General features: G+C 38.5%; 1 protein-coding gene across 1 annotated transcript in view; it reads left to right on the top strand.

Annotated features, from left to right (window-relative positions):
• The window catches only part of ICOS (inducible T cell costimulator), a 25,537-nt gene extending 4,158 nt beyond the window's left edge, over nt 1-21,379 (top strand). Inside the window, exons 2-5 of the mRNA XM_017884372.1 lie at nt 15,451-15,786; nt 16,497-16,603; nt 17,617-17,701; nt 19,373-21,379. Coding sequence (XP_017739861.1) covers nt 15,451-15,786; nt 16,497-16,603; nt 17,617-17,701; nt 19,373-19,386 — 542 coding nt within the window. The 3' untranslated portion in view covers nt 19,387-21,379. The remainder of the gene's footprint in view (nt 1-15,450; nt 15,787-16,496; nt 16,604-17,616; nt 17,702-19,372) is intronic.
• The last annotated feature ends 1,657 nt before the right edge of the window (nt 21,380-23,036 follow it).

Below are 23,036 nucleotides of genomic sequence, written 5' to 3'. Positions count from 1 at the left end.
TTAGTGGTTGCAGATATTCCTCCACTGTCTGCTGGCTTCTAGGGTTGTGGGTGAAGAGTTTCATGGTAGTCTAATTCTCATTCCTTTGTAAGTAATTTAAAAAAAAACTCTAGAATTTCATAATCTCAAAAGCTATTTACTTCAATGTTGGAATTCAGGAATTCCACCAGGATATGTGTAACTCTCTCCCTCTGTTTCCCTCTCTGTGTTTCTATATATATACATATATATACACACACACATATATACACACACACATATATATGTATGTGTGTGTGTGTGTGTATATATATATATATATATATATACATTTTTTTTTTTTTTTTGAGGTGGAGTCTCACTCTGTCACCCAGGCTGGAGTGCAGTGGCGTGATCTCGGCTCACTGCAGCCTCCACCTCCCGGGTTCACGCCATTCTCCTGCTTCAGCCTCCCGAGTAGTTGGGACTACAGGCGCCTGCCACCACACCCGGCTAATTTTTTTGTATTTTTAGTAGAGACGGGGTTTCACCGTGTTAGCCAGGATGGTCTCAATCTCCCGACCTGGTGATCTGCCCACCTCCGCCTCCGCCTTCCAAAGTGCTGGGATTACAGGCGTGAACCACTGCGCCCGGCCCTTCTATTGATTTTTTTTTTTTTTTTTTTTTTAAGACTGGGTGAAGCTTTTCAATCTCTAGACTCGAGCTTTATTCTTCATTTCAGTCATTTTTTCCTAGTATTTGTTTAATCATACCTTATCCTCTTTTTCCCCACTCTTTCTAGAAATGTCTCTTATTCTCATGTAAGATCTTGAGTCCTTTATTTTTTCATCATTTGTGAACAAAATGGCTTTCACAACTTGCTGTTGCTTGCTAACCACAACTCCTTCAGATGAAATGGGTATTTCACTTTTAAGTTCCTAGTAGCATATTCCCATTTCTTGGTAGAAACAAAATGTAGGCGTGTAGGGGGGACTGAAATTCTTATTTCACGCTTTCACTGTAAGATTCATAGCATTACTTGGCTTAAAAAAATTCATCCCAGTATTCACAGTTGTAAACAGCAAAATCTACAACATATACTGCTTCCCTACTCTAAGAATATTGAGTTTTATATGCAGAATGACTTATTGGGCTTTGCAAAGTTTTAAAAACATATTTTATAATCATTTGTAGCTTGCAATAACTGAAGAAAAGGTCACAGTTTCTCTGTAAATAGCACCTCAGTACTACTGCTGTTCTAATAAACTAGGTCTGTCAAATGGCACTTTTTGGTCTTTCAAAGTGAAATAAGAAACTTGGCATTTGAAATCTTCTTATAAAAATTCACAATTATATTTTGGAAAGTGGAACTTAAGTATGTAGGGGATATGGCACACAAATTGAAAGCGTTAGTCAAAAAACGATTTTTTTTTTCACTAGTTTGGCCTGAAAGGTTGACCAAAACAGGTAAAGGTTTGCAAGTTTAGAGAGTCAGAAACTGGGGATATGAACTTCCTTCTGGGTCACATATAACATAATGATGCTTGTATCTACTTTGCTAGAGGAAAAAAAAGAAACAGGTTGTCCCCAAATAGGGTGATAGACTCAGGAGTTTCCATACAGTTGACCACAAGTGCTGTCAGGATCTGTTTATTTGAGCCATGTTGACACAGACACAGCACTTTCAATAAGCAATTAATGATCATTTAAAGGTAACTTTTTTGAATTTGATAAATAGATTTTTTTTACAGCCTGTGTTTGTGTTCTCCTCGGACTTTGCATCAAAGAATCTGTTCATGCAAAAACAACAATAGCAACAACAAACTCTCTACTGCACTCACAGTTAAAGTTCTGTTTACTTTGCACTATCTAGGACTAATGCAAAAATCTCATAGATGTGCCTATTTGCACTTAGTTAATTATGATGAAAGTTTCTTCTATATGTGAATCCATTTCTGTACATTTCTACAGGCAGATAAGTGATGGGAAAATCATTAAGAATTTAGACTTCATCAGATAAGAACCCAGGTACAATGACAGCCCAGCTTAATACATGATGGCTGATGAATGAAAATGTCTAGGGAAATGAGTGTGTTATGTACAATGTAATTTCATATCTAAGTCACTTTAAAATAATTTTTTGATGTATAATAACCCTTTCAATCACAGAACACATATGTGGCACCAATGTGAATACTACTTTAAGTATTAGGGGTGATAATATATCCAATATACCTAGAAAGAAAATAAATACCTAAAATTCATTTTCATATCTAGCTTAATGTTAAAAGCTTCTTTTTTTTTTTATTTCTTAGCAAATCTCTTTAGCTCTGATACTTGAGTTTCTGTACAGTGAGGGGGTTGGACTAGATTATTGGTGAAGAGATTAAGTAAGTGTGTGGACCCTGGTGTCACATTATCTTATTCTTTATTCTTTTTGTTGGACTGGGTTAATTCGAAGACTTTGTCTTCGATCTCTGAATTTCTTTCATCTGGTTGCTCAATTCTATTGGTGAGACTTTCCAGAGCATTTTGCATTGCTAAAAGTGTATACAAAGTTTCCTGAAATTGTTATTGATTTTTCTTTAAGCTATCTATTTCCTTGAATATTTCTCCCTTCACTTCTTGTATCATTTTTTTGATTTCCTTGCATTGGGCTTCACATTTCTCTGGTCTCTCCCTGATTAGCTTAATAACTAACCTCTTGAATTCTTTTTCAGGTAAATGAGGAATTTCTTCTTGGTTTGGATACATTGCTGGTGAACTAGTGTGATTTTTGGGGGATGTTGAAGAGCCTTGTTTTGTCATATTAGCAAAGTTGGTTTTCTGGTTTCTTCTCATTTGGGTAGGCTCTGTCAGAAGGAAGGTCTAGGGCTGAAGGCTGTTCAGATTTTTTTGTCCCACAGGGTATTCCCTTGATGTTGTACTCTCCCCCTTTTCCTATGTATGTGGCTTCCAGTGAGCCAAACTGCAGTGATTGTCTCTCTTCTGGATCTAGCTACCCAGTGAGTCTACCCGGCTCCAGGCTGGTACTGGGGATTGTCTGCACAGATTCCTGTGATGTGAACTGTCTCTGGGTCTCTCAGCCGTGGATACCAGTGCCTGTTCTGGTGGAGGTGGAAAGGGTGCAATGGACTCCATGAGGGCCTTTGACTTTGGTGGTTTAATGCTCTATTTTTGTGCTGGTTGGCCTTCTGCCAGGAGGTGGCGCTTTCCAGAAAGCATCAGCTGTAATAGTATAGAGAGGTTCTGGTGGTGGGCAGGGCCCTAGAACTCCCAAGATTACATGCCCTTTGTCTTCTGCTAACCAGGGTGGGTAGGGAAGAACCATCAGGTGGGGGCAGGGCTAGGCATGTCTGAGCTCAGACTCTCCTTGAGCAGGTCTTGCTGTGGCTGCTGTGGAGGATGTGGGTGAGAGTCCCAGGTCACTGGAGTTATGCACCTAGGAGGATTATGGCTATCTCTGCTGAGTCATGCAGGTTTTCGGGGAAGTGGGGGGAAACTGGCAGTCACAGGCCTCACCCAGATCCCATGCAAACCGAAGGACCGGTCTCACTCTAACGCCTCTCTCAACAGCCCCGAGTCTGTTTCCAGGCAGAGGGTGAGACTGGCTTGAAAACTTGCCCAAGGCTTTCTGCCTCCCAGCTGTGAAAGAAAAGGACTTTAGTTCTTCCCCTGCATGTGAAGTCTGCATGCTGGATTCACGGCCTCCCCCCAGTTCAGGCCAGGAGACTTCTTGCCCTGTTCAAATAGTTATAGAGTTCAACCAGAGAATTCCTTCTCCCTGTGGAGTTTTACACCCTGCTCCTCTGGCCACCTCCAGATGGATCCCTGTGGTGTCTGGCAGGAATGGGCTGCTTGGGGACCCACTGAGCTCCCAGAGCCTTTCTGCAGCTTCCTCTACCCCTGTATTTTGCTCCATTTGGCTCTCTAATGTGACTCACCTCCAGATAAAGTCGGAAACTTCTCCATAAACAGACCTTCAGCTTCTCCAGTCAGAGTGTGTGTTTGGGAGAGGAGGGTCTCCCTTTCCCATGAGTCTTTCTTTTTGACTGGGAAATAAGTGTCTCCCAATCTTCAGGAGGTTAATAACTAACATCCTGAATTCTTTTTCAGGTAAATGAGGAATTTCTTTTTGGTTTGTATCCATTGCTGGTGAACTAGTGTGATTTTTTTGGGGATGTTGAAGAGCCTTGTGGGATCTCTTGCTCTACTTTTCCTGCTCCTCTTCTTGGCCCATTACAAAGATATTTGCCAAACATGCTTAGCCTTTATATTATTCTATTAATATTAATTCTTTTATTTAATATGACTGAGCTTCCACTATGTTCAAGGTCCTGGGATTGTTTAGGCAACTGTAATGTAGTCCTTATCTTTGTGGAGCTCATGGTTAAATGAGGAAGACATACAAAAGTGGTTATGATCCGAGATGCTATGCACTAAAATATACCAGCCTAAACAAAGTATTATGGGGAGCATAGAAATAAGAGTCTTTGTCTGGTGGTCTTGGAAATATATCAAGAGAGAAGTTGACATTTAAAATGGTTCTTGAAGAATGAATGATAATTTCTTCTCAGATTAACGGGTAATCAGATATTTTAGTTTATGGTAACAGAAATATTGAAGTGTGAAGCATATTCGAGCAATAAAGAACAGAAGTGTGAAAGAAATGGCCAAAAAGTTCAGTGTGGCTTCAATAGATGGCCTATGAGATTGTGAAAGCATTTTGTGTCAAGCCAGATATATATATTTTAAAATACCTTATAAGCAATAGAACACTAATAGACTTTTAAACTGGGGAGTGAAATGCTTTTCTGAAACATAATTTTGGGAACAGCATGGAGGAAGGATGGGGAGGAGAGAGATCAGTGTTAAGAAGGCCAGTCAAGAGGATGCTTCCACAGATAAAGGGAAGACATGAAAAAGGTGCGGATTGGCAATGGGAATGGAGATAAAGAATTGAATTTAAGAGATATTAATGAGCTGGAGTCAGCTGGGCTTGGTGACCAGTTGGATGATGAGAATCAGAGAGAGGAAGAAATGAGGAAGACTCTGAGGTTCCTAAGGTCAGACTAGTGACTCCCTGAAAAGACAGGGTTTGGGTTTGGTGAATGAATACAGTCATGTGCCACTTGACAATGGGAATACATTCTGAGAAATGTGTCCTTAGTGATTTTGTTGTGTGAACATCATCGAGTGTACTGACATGATGATGTCTATTAGATGGTAGATGATGTCTACCATCTAGTAGGCATCATCTACCTGCACTACCTAGGCTATGTGGAATAGCCTATTGCTTCTAGGCTACTAACCTGTACAGCATGTTACTGTACTGAATACTGCAGGTCATGGTAGAACAATGGTAAATATTTGTGTAACTAAACACATAAAAGGGACATTAAAAATTACAGTATATAATCTTATGGGACCGCCACATATACAGTCCATCACTGACTGACATGTCATTTATGCAGTGCATGACTGTACCGAGTTCAGTTTGGAAAGGTTACACTTGATGTGTCAGGGTATATCCAGATAGTGATGTTGAAAGGAATTTGGAAACAAGGAACTAGAAGTTTGGGCTGGAGAGAAAATGTGGCTCCTGGGGGTAGACTTGAGAGCTGGAACCATAGGTGCAAATGAGTTCAGGCAGCGAACACCCTGTCCATGTGCCCAAGGAGTTTTGCACAGTAGCTGAGCAATGGGAAGCAATGTAGGTATTCAGAGGTGTAGAGAAAATCCTCTCTCCCTCCCATTCTGTGGAAGAGAGTTGGGTTCATTTAATCTCATATGATTTCCCTAGTACAATAGTTTCAAATCAAAGGCAATGAAGTAACTAACAAAATAACTTGTTTGCAAATTAATTACTTTGTGAATATTGCTATGAAGTTTTATAATACCGCTGGGATTTTTTCATTTTTCATGAAGAAATCAGTTTTAACTAGGAGAAAATCAATCTTTCATTTTTCTTATTATATACATTTAGAGAACCAAAAGGTTGTTTTGTACCCCCTGTGGAGTTCCTTGGAGAGTAAAACAATGCACATATTGTGTGTGTGTACATGAGTACTGTTTTGGCTTTTTCTCCTCACTTTTCTACTTCCCATTTTTTTTCCTCCAAATGTTAGGCATTTAGATTAGATCGGGTTTATCTTGTCTATCCTCTCTCTCTTCCTTGCCTCAATCGTTTCTTTAGATTATGGGTGCCTTTGAATAACAATGTAAGTTTAGAAATGATGCATATATAAAAATCTACTAACCAGGATTCTAAAGGTTTTAGCTAGTAAACTTGTAAGACATGACATTGCTTTTATGAAAGGTGAGAAAAGTAGTAGGAAGCACTTTTTAAAAAAATGCCAGAATTTCTTAGTAAAAGATCAAAAGTAACTCAAACCTAATATAAACATTTCAATTTTTAGACTTTTGCCTCTTGTGTCACATTCATGTGCTGTGCTAAGCTAATACTTATCATTGTTTCATTACAGAAAGTGTGTTTAATAAGCACTATCAATGATTACAAACTCAGGAGATCTTATTTTTCCATCACTCTGGGACCTTTGTGGAGGTTTGTGGTTAGAAGTCTAAGTTAAAGAAAATAAAATTACACTTCTGACATCTTGCACGCTCTGCACTGAGTGGATTCTTTTACTACAGGCGCCCGCCACCTTGCCCGGCTAGTTTTTTGTATTTTTTAGTAGAGACGGGGTTTCACCGTGTTAGCCAGGATGGTCTCGATCTCCTGACCTCGTGATCCGCCCGTCTCGGCCTCCCAAAGTGCTGGGATTACAGGCTTGAGCCACCGCGCCCGGCCGGAGTGGATTCTTTAAATGTTTCCTCCAGAGGATTTTCAACCAGGAACAATACAACTGCTTGTAAAGAGTCCCAGCAGGATGGGTCTGGGCAAGAGTGTCTTATCCTGGAGAAATGAAGTAGTTCAGATATTAAAAGCATCAACTGGCAAATGAACTCATCTGCACTATAGTGCAGTTCTCAGGTGAATGACCTTTTCTTCAGAAATTTTCTTAATAGTCCCCCAAAAGAAGATGAAAATGTTCTTGTGCTTTATAAATTTTGAAAACCTAAAGAGATCACTTAATATAAAGATTTTTATTTTACTCTTGAAAACATTAGTCTATTGATATCAACAGTAATATTATAAAATTATTATTATATTTTGAGATGGAGTCTTGCTCTGTTGCCAGGCTGGAGTGCAGTGGTGTGATCTCGGCTCACTGCAACCTCCAACTCCCAGGTTCAAGTGATTCTCCTGCCTCAGACTCCTGAGTAGCACATGCCACCACGCACAGCTAATTTTTTGTATTTTTAGTAGAGGTGGGGTTTCACTGTGTTAGCCAGGATGGTCTCGATCTCTTGACCTTGTGATCCTCCCGCCTCGGCCTCCCAAAGTACTGGGATTACAGGCATGAGTCACTGCCCCCAGCCTATAAAAATTATTGTTAGCAGCAGTTAATGGACTTGAGCCTCGATTGGGAAGAATATGCCCTGTTTGACACAGTACTCTATGTGATGAAGAAAATATAGTACCTGTTCTCTAGACTGATTATAATCTAGGGTTTCCAATAAAAAGTAAACTGATATGGTAGCAAAACAGAACCTCATGTTTAATATTCAGATTTTAAGACTCATCACCAGGTTCCAAGACCACACATTCCTTTTTGTGTTTTTAGTAACATATTAAGTGCTAAAAGATATAGGATGATGTTTATATCACAGATCACTAACATGCTGTGTTTATAAAACACCTTGGTATATTAGAACAACCATTGGTCCAGGAGTTCTTGTCCTGGCCGTATATTGGGCAAATGTAATGGCTGCACTTTGGGACATCCAAGTTAGCAACCAGGTTTGTTTCTCACTTGGATGGAACAAAGTTGTCCTGCCCTCCATAGACATATAAGAGCCAAGATAATCATCAGTTATCTAAATAAGTATTTATGAGTCCAGTGGATATCTGTAGGTGAAGAAAGTTTTTCTTTAAAGCTCAGACAGATAATTTCCATTAGAACATGACATCTCAGTTTGGGTAGTGTCTTGTATGCATGATTGTGTATCTTCATGTACTTGTTTCCAGAAGAAAAGCAACATGGCATAGCATAGCTAACTCTGGAATCATGTCCCAGCTATGAGCTACGTAATCCTGGGCAAGATATTCACCTTTTCTGGCTCTAGTTTAATTTGATAAATGCAAATGGAAAATGCAAAATGAAAGGTTTAACTTGTCATTTCTAGAAGCCCTTTTGGCTCTTACATTATAAATCCTATGCTTCATCTCCTCAGATTTAAAGTGTCACCGTCTACATATTCATTTGTTCACCCATCCAACCATGCTTTCATCCATCCAATAAATAACTGATTGCAGCTTACAACATACCAGGTATTATTGCAGATACTTGGGATGGATTTGTGAATAAGACCAACAAGGTCCCTGATTTTAAAGCTTACCTTAGAGTGGAGTAGCCAGACAATGAAGAAGAAAACAGTAAGATAAACCAGATAATTTCAGACAGTGATAAATGCTTTATCTCAGTTGACATACTAGACAAAGACCTGGATATATTCTTTAGATTGGGTGGCCAGTGGTCACTGAAGAAGTGTCATTACTCTTGAACGATGACAAAGAAGCAGCCATGTAAAAATCAGAGAGAATGATCTAGGTGGAGAAATGACAAATTAAAAGCCCTGGGAACCAGCTTTGTGTGTTTGAGGAACAGAAAGAAGGGCAGTGTGACTGTGGTGTAGTGTGTGACTGGTATAAAATGGGAGGTAGGACAGGTCACGTAAGTCATGGGAAACCAGGGTAAGGAGTTAGATTTTACTGTAAGTGAAATGAGAAGCCCCTGGAGATTTTATAAGCAGAACAATGACTCTATTGGATTATGTATGTAAGAAGGTCATTCTGGTTTCTCTGTGGAGAATGGATTGTAAATGGGCAAGAGTAAAAGCAGAAGCTTTTGTAGTTAGGAAGCTCTTGTAGTCCCAGGGAGAGGTGACAATGGTTTGGACCAGTTGAAGCTGAGATGGAGGAGAAGTGGATAGATTCTGTTGGACATAAAACAGAGGTGCCGGAAATTAGGTGTTCTTCCTGCACACAGATTTTAGCAGTGGTCCTGTAACTCAGTTGTTAGTGACCACTGTCTAGCTTCCTGTGGTTGCCTGCTTTTATTATGCTTCTGTTGTTGCTGGTGACACTTTGATTGTGGATTGAACCAAAAATCTTTCATGCACCCAGGAAGCTGTGTGACCTCGGGCAAATAGTTTAATCTGTCTGGGCCTTCGGTTGTCTGTATGTACACAAAAGAGGTCACCAGGTCTGACTGTGTATGATGCTGAGAAGAGGTTGAATCATGTTACAGGAAACAGAAGGTGTAAAGCTGAGGGTATTTATAGGATGCCTGAAACATGAACAGTGTTGATGAAATTTATTGACAATGGAAATGGTATGTTAGGAAGTGTGAGGAGCATATCAAAGACACTGTGAGAGAGGATATTTTGGAGAAGATTTTATATTAAAGGTGGTATGAGAAGAAAAGAAAACATGAGAAAAAGGAAGAAAGAACAAGAAGAGAGAGATTGATAAGGGGAACACTCACAATTTTTAACTACTGGCATGGCAACAGAATTGACCAAATAGATTTGACACCATACCAATCAGAACAGACACTATCTATGAAAGTGGTGCTATCATACCAGCATTCCAGGCTGAGTATTAGACTTGGAGATAAGAATATCCAAGAAAGATGGAGAAAAGATCCTAGCTGCTTTTGCAGTTATAAGAAACTAACATATTCAGATCTTCCTTAAATTACCTATCCATTAAATGCTTTAGTCATGGTTATAAGGGGCAGTCTCCTTTAGTACTATTTTCAAATGTTACCAAAGGCTAAGAAGAATTTGTAATTTGTCTTTTGAGCATTGTTTAAGTCCATTTTCTGTTGCTATCACTGAATACTGGAGACTGGGTAATTTATAAAGAAAAGAAATGTATTTCTTACAGTTCTGGAGGCCGGGGCCTAAGTCTAGGGGTCTAGGGGCCTAGGTCTAGGCTGAGGCCTAGGGGCGAAATTTGGTGAGGGCCTTCTCTTGCTGGTGGGGACACTCATCAGAGGCCCAAGGCATTACAGAGGATTACATGATGAGGAGGTTCTTGAGAGACAGCCAGTCTGGCTGTTTATAACATACTAACTCTCATGATAATTAACCCACTCCTGTGATAACCTATTAATCTGTTAACCCATTAACCCATGAATTGGATTAAACTCTGCATGAGGGTTCTGCCAATCATTTCTTAAAGGCCCCATCTCCCAATTCTATTACACTGGGGATTAATTTTCAATATGAGTGTCAGTCTGAGGGGCACAAATGTTCAAGTTATAGCAAGCATATCTGTTCTATATCTGCCAAAATAGTTACGAAGTAATTAATTAAATGCTATAGTTAAAAACATTCAAACTGCAGACTTACAGCTGCCAAGTGGTTTTCCAGATGGAAAGTCTAAACACTGGATATGTGGAAACCGAAGTCAGCCTTCTGATCACTACATTTCATAATAAATAGGTGATCCAGGTAGTTTTTAAATTAAAAATAATAAAATGAATAATTAAGAGTGTCCAGGCTAGGCGCGGTGGCTCACACCTGTAATCCCAGCACTTTGGGAGGCCAAGGCGGGCGGATCACGAGGTCAAGAGATTGAGACCATCCTGGCCAACATGGTGAAACCCCGTCTCTACTAAAATACAAAAATTAGCTGGGCGTGGTGGCACGTGCCTGTAGTCCCAGCTACCTGGGAAGCTGAGGCAGGAGAATCGCTTGAACCTAGGAGGCAGAGGTTGTAGTGAGCTGAGATTGCACCACTGCACTCTAGCCTGCTGGCGACAGAACAAGACTGTCTCAAAAAAAAAAAAAAAAAAAGCAGAGTGTCCAATAGAAAGACACTTTGAAATCTTCAGCTGATGTCAGTGGCACGCACTTTCAACATGCCATTCAAGAAAAATTGAGGCACAGCATTCCTAGTCCTACCTAAACACTTTTGTGGGCAAGAAAGATAGTCTCCTTTATTTTAATTTATTCTGACTTTCTGGAGTAACCCATTATGATATTGAGACTGAAAGTGGTTAACAGGAACATTGTTTTCCCTGTGGAGGATTCACCCAACAGCAAAGGATTAGCTCTCTCAGTTGTTTGTGGTCTTACCTGGATGTATTCTGATCCTGAATCCAGAGAAAGCAAGTGTTAGAAAGAACATTATGATATTTTTGTTTCACTTCCTTATTTCACAGAGGAGGAGGCTGAATTCCACAGGGGCACCCTAGCCACAGAGCCTTGCTAGTGCCAGAATTTGCCTCTGGTTTCCTTGGGAACCACTGCAGTGCACTTCCACCACACTGCACCACCAACCATTCATGTCCTCTTGTGTTTGCCACAGTGTGGGCACAATGGGGGAAAAATCTGCTGACAAAATCATCTTCAGAAGTAGAAGACAATGTATCTATGTCTGGTATACATAGTGACCACAGACACTTTGGCTCCAAGATCTTTGTGGTTTACTTACTGCCATTCTAAAGACTCTGGGAAATTTTTCGTGAACATTTCTAAAGGAACCGAGAACCAGTCCACTGATTTTATCTTCTGCAGCAGACGGTAGAGACATACACATCAAAGCAACAGTGGGGCAACATATTTCATATTTTACTGTCAGACAAATAAGGCCCCAAGCAAAATACCCTACGTTTTAATCTAATGTAGACTGCACCTGTTCTCATGCCAACAGTTTTTTTCTTTGCCTCTTGTTTACATTGTTCCCTCCAGTTTTTAAAACGAAGCAAGTATTATTTTCCTTCTGTATGCTTTTAAAAAGACTTGTTATTATAAAACAAAACATCCATATAGAAAAGTGAAAAAAAAAATGTAAAATTTAATGAATAGTGCTAAAGCATACTACCTCACCCTCATAATCACCACAGGTCAAGAAATACAAGATTGTCAACACCCATGTTTCCTTCTGATTCCAACTCTTTCTCCCTCTTTAGACAAAACCTTTAGGCTGAATTTTGTGATACTAATTCAGATTATATTAACTATTTATATTTTTTAGTAATTATGGAAGAAACCACAACATGTATACTTCACTTAGAAAAGTTTCAAATTACATATACCTTCACTATCTTTCTAGACAATGTGCTCTATATTGACAGATGTATCTTTTAGCACATTGGAGGTGTATGTTATAATTCCACCATATCAGGGCTCTTATTGTTGATGTTGAAACAGTCTAATAGTTGCTCCTTGGAAGGTAATCAGTCTCTTTTCTCTGGCTGCTTTTAGGATTTTCACTAAGATACATCTAGGTGTGCATACTTTTAAAAAATATGCTTGTGAATTGTTGGGATTCTTGAATCTGTGGAGTGTGACTGGGTTCTAACTCATTTTTCCAACCTATCTGCTGGCTCACCAATTTTCTCTTTAACTCTGTCTGATATATATTAAACCTCTCTACTGAGTTTTAAATCTCAGTTAGTGCATTTTTTTGGCCGATTCTTGTAGGTTCTTTTTCAAATTAGTTGACTTAAATTTTCCTGTGTGCTACAGATATTATTACAAGTTTTTCTTGTATTTGCTTAAGCATAATAAGCTCAATTACTTTATCTTGGGGACCTGATAATTCAAATATATAAATCGTGAGTTTGTTTTTGTAGTTTGATGTTTCTGTTGTTACCTTGTTTTCTTGTATGTCTCATTATTTTATGATGTGTTTGCCATTGAATGTGAATATTATTTGTAGGAAATTTTTTTGAGGCCTAGGATGTCAACCTTTTCTTCTTGTAATAGTTTGCATTTTTACTTTCAAAAGCTGAAGGGTAATAATAATGCAAATCTCCTTAAAGAAAATTCAAAGATTGAGATTTTCTAGACCATTGAAGTCCAGAAGATTTTTCTGGACCATCTAATCTGGATGAGGTCTGGTTTATTTCTGGTTTACCTATGCTCCAAGAATGTAACTCTTTGGGATCCCAATTTAATGGGGAGAGAGTTTTCTGCTAGATCTTTCACTCTGCAGATTCTGGGAGCTAAGACATAAAAACAAAAGTTTGAATTTGAAAGAACAGCAATGCTTTCAGAGTAAAAGCAGCTTTCAAGCTTTGCTTTTCTCTCGGGGTTCTGGTTCTCTCTTCAAATTTAGCCAGGTAATTTCTTCTCCTTTGTGTCACTCTTTAATGCTTTTAATAATATTCTTGGACATTTGTTCAACATTTTTGGCTGTTTTGGTGTGAGAATTAGCTTGAATAATAGGGACTACTATAACTGAAGACTAGAACATTTGTGTTTATTTTCACAATCAAATCACCCAAATTGAAGATATATGGGGGAAATATAAATTGAAGCCTAGGGATATTAAGAAAATAAGTAATTGTGAATCTTAAATAAAATTAAGGCAAATAGTGTAAGTAGAGGTGTGACAAATAGCCCCTCCTGCATAATGCTAATCCTGTTACAAATTTCAGAAAGCAAAATAGCAATACATATTATTACAACTTTTAAACATTTTGACCAAATGTCATAATATTTACATAAAAGCAAAATGCTGAAAATAATCCCAATATCCAACATTAGTATTTTAGTTTAACAAATTATGATAGATTAACATTTGGGCCAATAATATAGTCCTCAAAAAGGATAATTATAGTGACTATGTAAAAAATGAAATGCTTATGACATAAAATAACAATAGCAGAACACAAAATAACATGTTTGCTATAAATAATATGTTCTGAAAGATAAGGAGCAAAAATATACAGAGTATTTCTATTTCACTGTAGAACTAGGTAATTTTCTCCTTAAATTTTTTTTGCACTTCTATAGTTTTCTCAAAACAAAGACCAAGATTTCAAAACTTAGGAAAAAACCAGCATGCTAATCATTTTCCTAAACAATTTCAGCATGAAAATTGTCATAATAAAAGGAAAATAAAACAAAAGAAAGGGAAAGCAATGAGCAGTTTGAATTTATAGTCTAATAACTCAGAATCAGCAACCACCAGGCCAAGGCGATTTCAGTTTTTTCGTTCTGTGTTTCCTATGTAGCTTGCAAAAACAACCTTGGCTTCCGATAAGCATAAATTTATTTCAGAAAATGAAAAAGTGGGCCTGGGCATGGTAGTTCACGTCTGTAATCCCAGCACTTTAAGAGGCTGAGACAGGAGGATTGCTTGAGGCCAGGAGTTCAAGACCAGGCTGGGCAACATAGTGAGACTTGCCTCTACAAAATTTCTTTTTCAAAAATAGCCAGATATGGTGGTGTGTGCCTTTATTCCCGGCTTCTTGGGAGGCTGAGGCAGGAGGGTCCCTTGAGCCTAGGAAGTGGAGGCTGCAATGAGCTAGGATCATGCCACTGCACTGTGGCCTGAGAAACAGAGTAAAACCTTTTCTCTGAAAAGAAAAGAAAAGAAAAAAGAAAAAAGGGTGAAAAAATAAACAAAAATCTGGGACTTTATATTTATTATCAGGTCTTGATTCAGTTCTCAGTGGATGAGGTTTGGAGAAAATGCATTTCTATCATTTGAAAATGATTAGTCTGTTCTTTTACTCTCCAGCAGGAGGAATAATGTATATGTGTATAGATATATGTATATGTATACAATTGTTTGTATATACATACACACATAGTCTGTATATATTGTAGTATATATATACAGATAATACATATATTTTAATATCTAATATACATACATATAACATATATTATATATACAATTATTCATTTTTAAACTACTTTGTACTTTTACAAAGTGAGCAATTTCTATTTTTCCTTGTATCTGCTTTACTGATGTACAACAGTGATTATTTACTCATCAAAAGTGCACATGGTTCTTGTCAGGGTAATTTGATCAACAGCTAGACAATTCCTTCTCTCCAAGACATACCTACTAATAAATGAAGTTTTTCCTAAACTTCAACTTTTCCCATATCTCTCTGTTTGGCTAAGTGCTACCAATTCTGTAATTCCAATTTTAAAACTCACTTCCTCAAGGTGGCATTTTCTGATTCTATAATCAAAATTATAACCCACCTGACCCTACCACCTTTATTTAAATAGTACTCCATTCGTATCACAAATTATGGTGCATTACTACATATTTATTCCTTTACCATCTGCCTCCAATATGAAAGCTACTAAAGGACAGAGACCATACCTGTGTGATTCATTCATGCTATGTAAATATATTATTTAATATTTAGTATATTCTATATTCACATATGACAAGTGAGTTTCTGGTCAGGACTCTGTTTTTCTCTAGGACAGTTTTATCTTATGTTCTTTCTTGAGGGGTGGAGGGAGAATGTGCAGCTGTTTCATTTTGGTGCAACAGAGATGACTTTATGCATAAAATAAATTACTTTTATGTTAAAATATAATTATTAGGGCAACATATTTATAAAATGTCACCTTTGCTCTTTTTTCTTTCTTTTTATGCAGGAGAAATCAATGGTTCTGCCAATTATGAGATGTTTATATTTCACAACGGAGGTGTACAAATTTTATGCAAATATCCTGACATTGTCCAGCAATTTAAAATGCAGTTGCTGAAAGGGGGGCAAATACTCTGCGATCTCACTAAGACAAAAGGAAGTGGAAACACAGTGTCCATTAAGAGTCTGAAATTCTGCCATTCTCAGTTATCCAACAACAGTGTCTCTTTTTTTCTATATAACTTGGACCATTCTCATGCCAACTATTACTTCTGCAACCTATCAATTTTTGATCCTCCTCCTTTTAAAGTAACTCTTACGGGAGGATATTTGCATATTTATGGTAAGACATTGCTTTCATCTTCCAAACTTAAGAGTATATATATGTTTTGACAACTTTTCTCACTAATGGAAACACTTAGACAAATAAATATCTTTTGTGTTGAAGTTCACTTAGATGCAGTTGATGGCAATCATTTATAATGAAGACATATGGGTGACGATTTACTATTCATCATAATTAGTATTATTCAGCAATATGCAATGTAATCCCATAGACTGCTAAGTCAGAAATAGATCATATTGCCTTTTAAACACATAGCTATTAAAAATCAGGAAAAACATTAAGACAAATACTTAAACTTACGGCTTAATAATGGGTATTATCTCTATTCACCTAAGATTTAAGGTTTGGTTTTGTACTGTGTTTGTGGAATGAAGTGTGATGATTGAAAATCATAGTTTTATAACATTACTTTTACTACTACCTCTTTTATAAAAATATAGGCAGAAAAGCCCTTTCTATTAACCACATTTGTAAATACATTATATGCATAATCTTTTAAGTTTTAGTGCCTGGATCCTTGCCATAATACTGAGATGATGTTAGTCTAATAACTTGCCCACTTACTGGATTTCATGACTATAGTAAAGAAAAGCTTCATTTGATTAAATAGCTCTTTTAAATTTGGTAAGAGAACTCTTGGTTCAGCACTGAAAGAAGAGATGTGATTCTCAGAATTTTTCATTAACATACCTTTTTTTCCAATCCAGAATCACAACTTTGTTGCCAACTGAAGTTCTGGTTACCCATAGGATGTGCAACCTTTGTTGTTGTCTGCATTTTTGCGTGCATACTTATTTGTTGGCTTACAAAAAAGGTAAGCAATTTCTATCTTTCCTTGTATCTGCTTTACTGATGTACATCAGTGATTATTTCCTCATCAAAAGTACACATGGCTCTTGTCAGAGTAGTTTGACCAACAGGGAGACAATGCCTTCCCCCCAAGACATACCTACTAATTAAACTAATCACTTGGGACAGAAGTTTATTTATTTGTTTTATAGCCCACACATTCCAAAGAAGACTTGACTTAATGGCTTACACAGTGTTATGTTACTATTATTATCGTTCAAACTAGATGAGGTAATTGAGGCCAAGAGAAGACTAAAGGTCAGGAGGAAGGTTAAAACATAAAAATAGATGCCTCTGATTTTTAAAAAATTATTATGCGTGGGCTGCAAATTTGAATCTAAGGTTCTTGAGAGGCAGGGCAGAGATGAAACAATTAGTTATAAGTTTTGCTTCGCTGTTAAGTTAAAAACAGTCAGCAAGAAATCCTTCTAAGGTGTCAATTGTAGCTGAGAAGGAAACTGACAACTTCTTTACATGGTAAGCTATTAGACTCCTTGCTTTTAAAGAAAACCACTGAGGAGCTATTTAGAAAGATAAGCAACAATGACTACAACACAAATCTCCCTGTGCTGGGGATATTCTTTTGGTCTCTCGCATTACAGGTTCTCAATCAAAGAACTGACACCACTCTGCATATTACACGAGTATGCTAGTACTCAAGTATATCCACAGTGTGGTCACTGGCCAGTGTATAACTGTGGGAGACATAAAGAAGGAAGAGAATGAGATGGGGCCCATGATCTAAGTCTATTGGGAAAGAAACAATAACGGCAAAAATGAGGAAGAAAGTTCAGTAGAAAGCTCTTTTTACGTAAAGCCCATTTCATATTGTTTTCCTACTTAGCCTAAAGCCAGGAACCTAAGTCACATTACCATGTTTTTGTCACATACCACTTCAACGAAGAATAGAAAACAGTCAAAAAACAAAGAGATGGAGAAGAAAAGATGACAAAGCATGTTTCTGGCTTTTTCTTTCAGAAGTATTCATCCAGCGTGCATGACCCTAACGGTGAATACATGTTCATGAGAGCAGTGAACACAGCCAAAAAATCTAGACTCACAGGTATGACTCCATTTAGGGGTTTGGGTAGGGAAGAGTTTTCTTCACAGTAAGCCTGCAATGTTAATTTTTTTTTTTAAAGAAAGGAAAACATCTCCAAGGCCTAATTCTAGTATTTTCTGTGAAAATCTGGATTTTTCACTTTAACTAGATTTATATTTTCTGCAGTATATTGAAAACAAACAAGCAATAGGTTTGTAAGTCACTATTGAAACTAAACACACAAACAGTTCATAAGCTACCATTGTATCAAGGCAATTTTCCAATTGATGTTTCAAAAGTTGGGATGGTTCTAAGTGCTTTTTGTTGAAGGTTTCATTCAGTCATTCGATGAGCATTTATTGATCATCAGTGAAGTGTGAGTTACTGAGTGAGGCACTCTGGGGAATTTGGACAGACGTATGCTAATTTTGGACTGAGATTAGGAAAAGAGATCTGCACTGGTGCTGCTAGAGGGAAGAAGGAGAAATTGATGAAGCTATTTGGTTATTTTGATGTAAAGAGTGTGCAAGTTTAGAGAACTTGGATGGCTTTAGAAGTCTCAGTAACGTGGGAATTTGACCTTTTGTGTTAAGAGTCAGAAAACTGACAGTTGCCAAGTTTGAGGAGCACCCAGAAAGTTTGAAGCTTCCATTGTGGAAAATTCATGTCTTATGCCCTTGAGGTTGGAATGATGTGCGATGTGTAATGAGACAGAAGCCACTGCATTTTTCCACCCCTCAGTGGCTACAGACTGTCTAAAGGGGACACACATAGCTTGCGTTGTCATGGAATTATAGCATGGGATGGGAGCTAAAAAGGCTCCTTGAGTTCACATTCATTTTTTAGATGACAGAAATTGTTGCCCAAAGTGTTCAGTGATTCTTTTGGTTCCCTAGACAGTTAATACCATAGCTTTGACACTTGCAAAGAGCTTGTATTTCATTACTTTGCTGTTGAAAAAATATGATCTCTCAATCTCTTTGCTTAATGTGTTCTGTCTGTTTGGATCCCCACAAGCAGAACCTGAGATAAGGGCTTGGGTGCAAGTAGTTTATTTGGGAGGTGATCCCAGGAAGAAGGGGTGAGGGGACAGGGAGAGTGAGACAGCTAACAAAGAGAAGCAAATGAAGGGCACGTTATTATCAAGGTCTCAACTCCAGGCCACAGAGGTCTGACTTCACTGGACCTCTGAGAAGTGTACAGATGCCTCCCAGAATTATTCTCCTGAAGGATGGCAACCACTGGCTCCATCCCCACTGATTTGGGGTTGCCTGTGGGGGGCATTAGCTTTCTTGCATCCCTGAGCTGTGCCTCTATTTGGGATGAGCCTACTTGGGATGAGTCTTCAGCGAAAGTCCGGAGGCAGAAAAGCAGTGAAATGCAGTGGGGCTGTTGTTCTAGAACAGTTAGCCCTTGCAGAGCTTTCTGCCCCAGCAGCAGCTGAAATCAGAGGTGGACAGTTTCAAAGGGATGAGTTCAGATAATGTCTGTTATAGGAGTCAGGAATTAAACTTCTTTGGAAATGGGGAACTGGCGCTGGGTCTTGGAGCATAAAGACAAGTTTGCATGGTGTCTGTGTGTGTGTGTGTGTGTGTGTGTGTGTATGAAAGGCAATGGAAAGGGGGAAAGCTTCTTGTAGGGAACTGACACATGGAGAGCATTTAGAGAATTTATGCTAAATTTTTGTTACAGATGTGACCGTATAATCTGGAACTCTGGCACCCAGGCATGAACAACGTTGGCCAGTTTTCCACAACTTGAAGTGCAAGATTCTCTTATTTCCTGGACCACAGAGAGTCTGACTTAACTACATACATCTTCTGCTGGTGTTTTGTTCAATCTGGACGAGTGACTGTATCAGTCAATGGGGATTTTAACAGACTGCCTTGGTACTGCTGAGTCCTCTCAAAACAAACACCCTCTTGAAACTAGCTTTAGAGAAAGCCCAGCTCCTGTGTGCTCAACAAATAGACCTCACTGGGAGTGGAATCCCTGTCTCCACATCTGCTCCTAGCAGTGCACCAGCCAGTAAAGCAAACACATTTACAAAAATATGTTTTAAAGATGCCAGGGGTACTGAATCTGCAAAGCAAACGAGCAGCCAAGGACCAGCATCTGTCTGCATTTCACCATCATACTACCTCTTCTTTCTGTAGGGATGAGAATTCCTCTTTTAATCAGACAGTCAAGGGAGATGCTACAAAGCTGGAGCTATTTTATTTCTGAGATGTTGATGTGAACTGTACATTAGTACATGCGCAGTACTCTCCTTCAATTGCTGAACCCCAGTTGACCATTTTACCAAGACTTTAGATGCTTTCTTGTGCCCTCAGTTTTCTTTTTAAAAATACTTCTACATGACTGCTTGACAGCCCAACAGCCGCTCTCAATAGAGAGCTATGTCTTACATTCTTTCCTGCGCTGCTCAATAGTTTTATATATCTGTGCATACATATATACACACATATGTATATAAAATTCATAATGAATATATTTGCCTGTCTTCTCCCTACAAGAATATTTTTGCTCCAGAAGGACATATTCTTTTCTCAAATTCAGTTAAAATGGTTTACCTTTTCATGTAAGTGGTGGGAAACATTGCCCAGAATTGAAAACAAATTTATTTTATTATCCTATTTTCTACCATTATCTATGTTTTCATGGTGCTATTAATTATAAGTTTAGCTCTTTTTGTAGATCGTATTAACATTGCAAACAAAATCATCTTTAATGGGCAAGCATTCTCCTGGGGTAGAGCAGAATATTCATTTAGCCTGAAAGCTGCAGTTACTGTAGGTTGCTGTCAGACTATACCCATGGTGCCTCTGGGCTTGACAGGTCAAAATGGTGCCCACTGGCCTGGAGCAGCCCTCCAGACCTGGGTGGAATTCCAGGGTTGAGAGACTCCCCTGAGCCAGGGGCCACTAGGTATTCTTGCTCTCAGAGGCTGAAGTCACCCTGGGAATGACAGTGGGTCTACCTGCATTCATAATTCCAGGATCTGTGAAGAGCACATATGTTTCAGGGCACAATTCCCTCTCCTAAAAACCACACAGCCTGGAAATTGGCCCCGGCCCTTCAAGATAGCCTTCTTTAGAATGTGATTTGGCTAGAAAGATTCTTAAATACATGGAATGTGATTATTCTTAGCTGGAATATTTTCTCTACTTCCTGTCTGCATGCCCAAGGCTTCTGAAGCAGCCTATGTGTACGCAACAACATTTGTAACTTTAGGTAAATTGGGATTATGTTGTAGTTTAACATTTTGTAGCTGTGTGCTTGTAGTTTACAAGTGAGACCTAATGTGTCATTATGCATACTTATATTATCTTAAGCATGTGTAATGCTGGATGTGTACAGTACAGTACTGAACTTGTAATTTGAATCTAGTGTGGTGTTCTGTTTTCAGCTGACTTGGACAACCTGCTGGCTTTGCACAGGTGTTCCCTGAGTTGTTTGCAGGTTTCTGTGTGTGGGGTGGGGTAGGGAGGAGAGCCTTCGTGGTGGCCAACCTGGCCTGGTTGTCCAAGCTGTGCCTTGACACATCCTCATCCCCAGCATGAGACGTTTCAAGATGAATTATTAAAGGACAAAATTTCTGTGAAATCAAATCCGGTTTTAAGAGGAGTCACTTATCAAAGAGATTTTAGCAGTAGTAAGAAGGGAAAGAATAAACATTTGATATTCAGCAACTGAAAATACCTCACTGTGTTTTCTTGGGGGGAGTAGGGAATTGATTACCTTAGCTAGCATGTACAAAGTTGATATTGTACTTGAAGATAGTTATATTGCTTGGAACAGTTGCTTTCTTCATTTTCTTTTTTTTTTTTTAATTTTGAAATAGCCACAAACTTATAAAACTGTTGGAAGCACAGCAAAAGGACTATTCTTTTCCTGAGTAAGTTTCTGATCGAATGTCCTATCACTTCTGAACGGTATTTTTTACAAACAAGAACACTGTCCTTCCTAACTATAATATAGCCTTCAGAAAATTAACATTGGTACATTGCTACCATCCAATCCTCAGAGTGCCTTCGACATTAGCCCTGTGCATTTGGTTGATATGTCTCTGTAGTGTCCAGTCTCGTCAGTTTCTCAGTTTAGACTTCATGGCCTTGACACTTTTGAAGATTAGAAGCAGTTGTTTTGTAGAACATCCCTTGTTTGGGTCAGTCTGATGTTTCTTCATGATTAAAATCAGGTTCTTCATCTTTGGCAGAAATAACACAGAGGTGACATTGCACTGGCTTATTGGCCTCCTATCAGGCAGCTCACAGTTTTGATTTGTTACATTACTGATAATGTTCACTGTAATCACTTGACTAAGGTGGTGTGTGTCAACCTTCTCCACTGCAAAGTAACTCTTGTCCCCTTTATATTTTAATACATATTTTATGGGAAAGTACTTTGAAACTGTAAATCTTCTGTTCCTTGTGAAAATTTTACTTTATTTCTTTGTTCATTTATAACCATATGGCATCATGGCGTCCTGCTTTATTCAATAGATAAAAATTTGTTACTATCATTATTCTGTTTTCATACTGAAATTGCCCCATCCTTGGCCAGCAGGAGCCCATTTCAACTGGGTCTTGTGTTCTTGCACCATGTCCCCAATGTTCTTTCAGCACTCTTTTGCTTTCTGGCAGCACGAGCTAGTCCAGCCTCAGTTTGAGCTTTCACTGTCCCAGTGCTGGAATCAGCTGCTTCTCCAAGAGCTCTGGTTTCTTTGAGAGATGGTTTTAGAAGCCAAGACCTAGGCATTAGTTCTGCTCATTGCTATTGGAATCTCACTGCTCCTAGTTCCCATGAGTGGACAGAGCTAGGGATAGATATCTATCCAGATAGATAGATAAATATATGTAAAATATAAATGCAGATGTAAATGTGTGTGTACATATGTGTATGTGTGAATACAAATATATATTTATATATGATATGTATAAGTAGATGTAAATGTGTGTTTATATACATCCACATACACATTAGTCTGCCTACATATTTGTGTATCCTACGCAGAAATCCATGAGTTCACACCCAAGCCATTAATTCTGATACAATACTACATGGTGATTCATTCCAGACTTATCCCTTTCTTTTATTTATCCTTCTTCTGACAGTGAGAAAGCTCACTCTTAGATCCTTACTACATTCATTATTTAATCAATCCCCTAGTATGAAATTCACCTCCCATCTTCTTCCTCACTCCTTCCCCACGTGGTTCCCTCCTCTCTCTGCCTCTGCTCTGACTTCTCATTCCAGGCTGCCCATTCCTGTTACCCACTTTGCCCAGGTGGCACTGTATCTCCTCTTGCTGGGCTCTTCCACACCATGGATTCCCTTTTCACCCTGTTTGGGC

The sequence above is a fragment of the Rhinopithecus bieti genome, unplaced genomic scaffold (genome assembly GCF_001698545.2).
Source record: "Rhinopithecus bieti isolate Rb0 unplaced genomic scaffold, ASM169854v2 scaffold_14229, whole genome shotgun sequence".
NCBI classification, from domain to species: Eukaryota; Metazoa; Chordata; class Mammalia; order Primates; family Cercopithecidae; genus Rhinopithecus; species Rhinopithecus bieti.
This window is presented reverse-complemented; position numbering and strand designations above follow the sequence as displayed.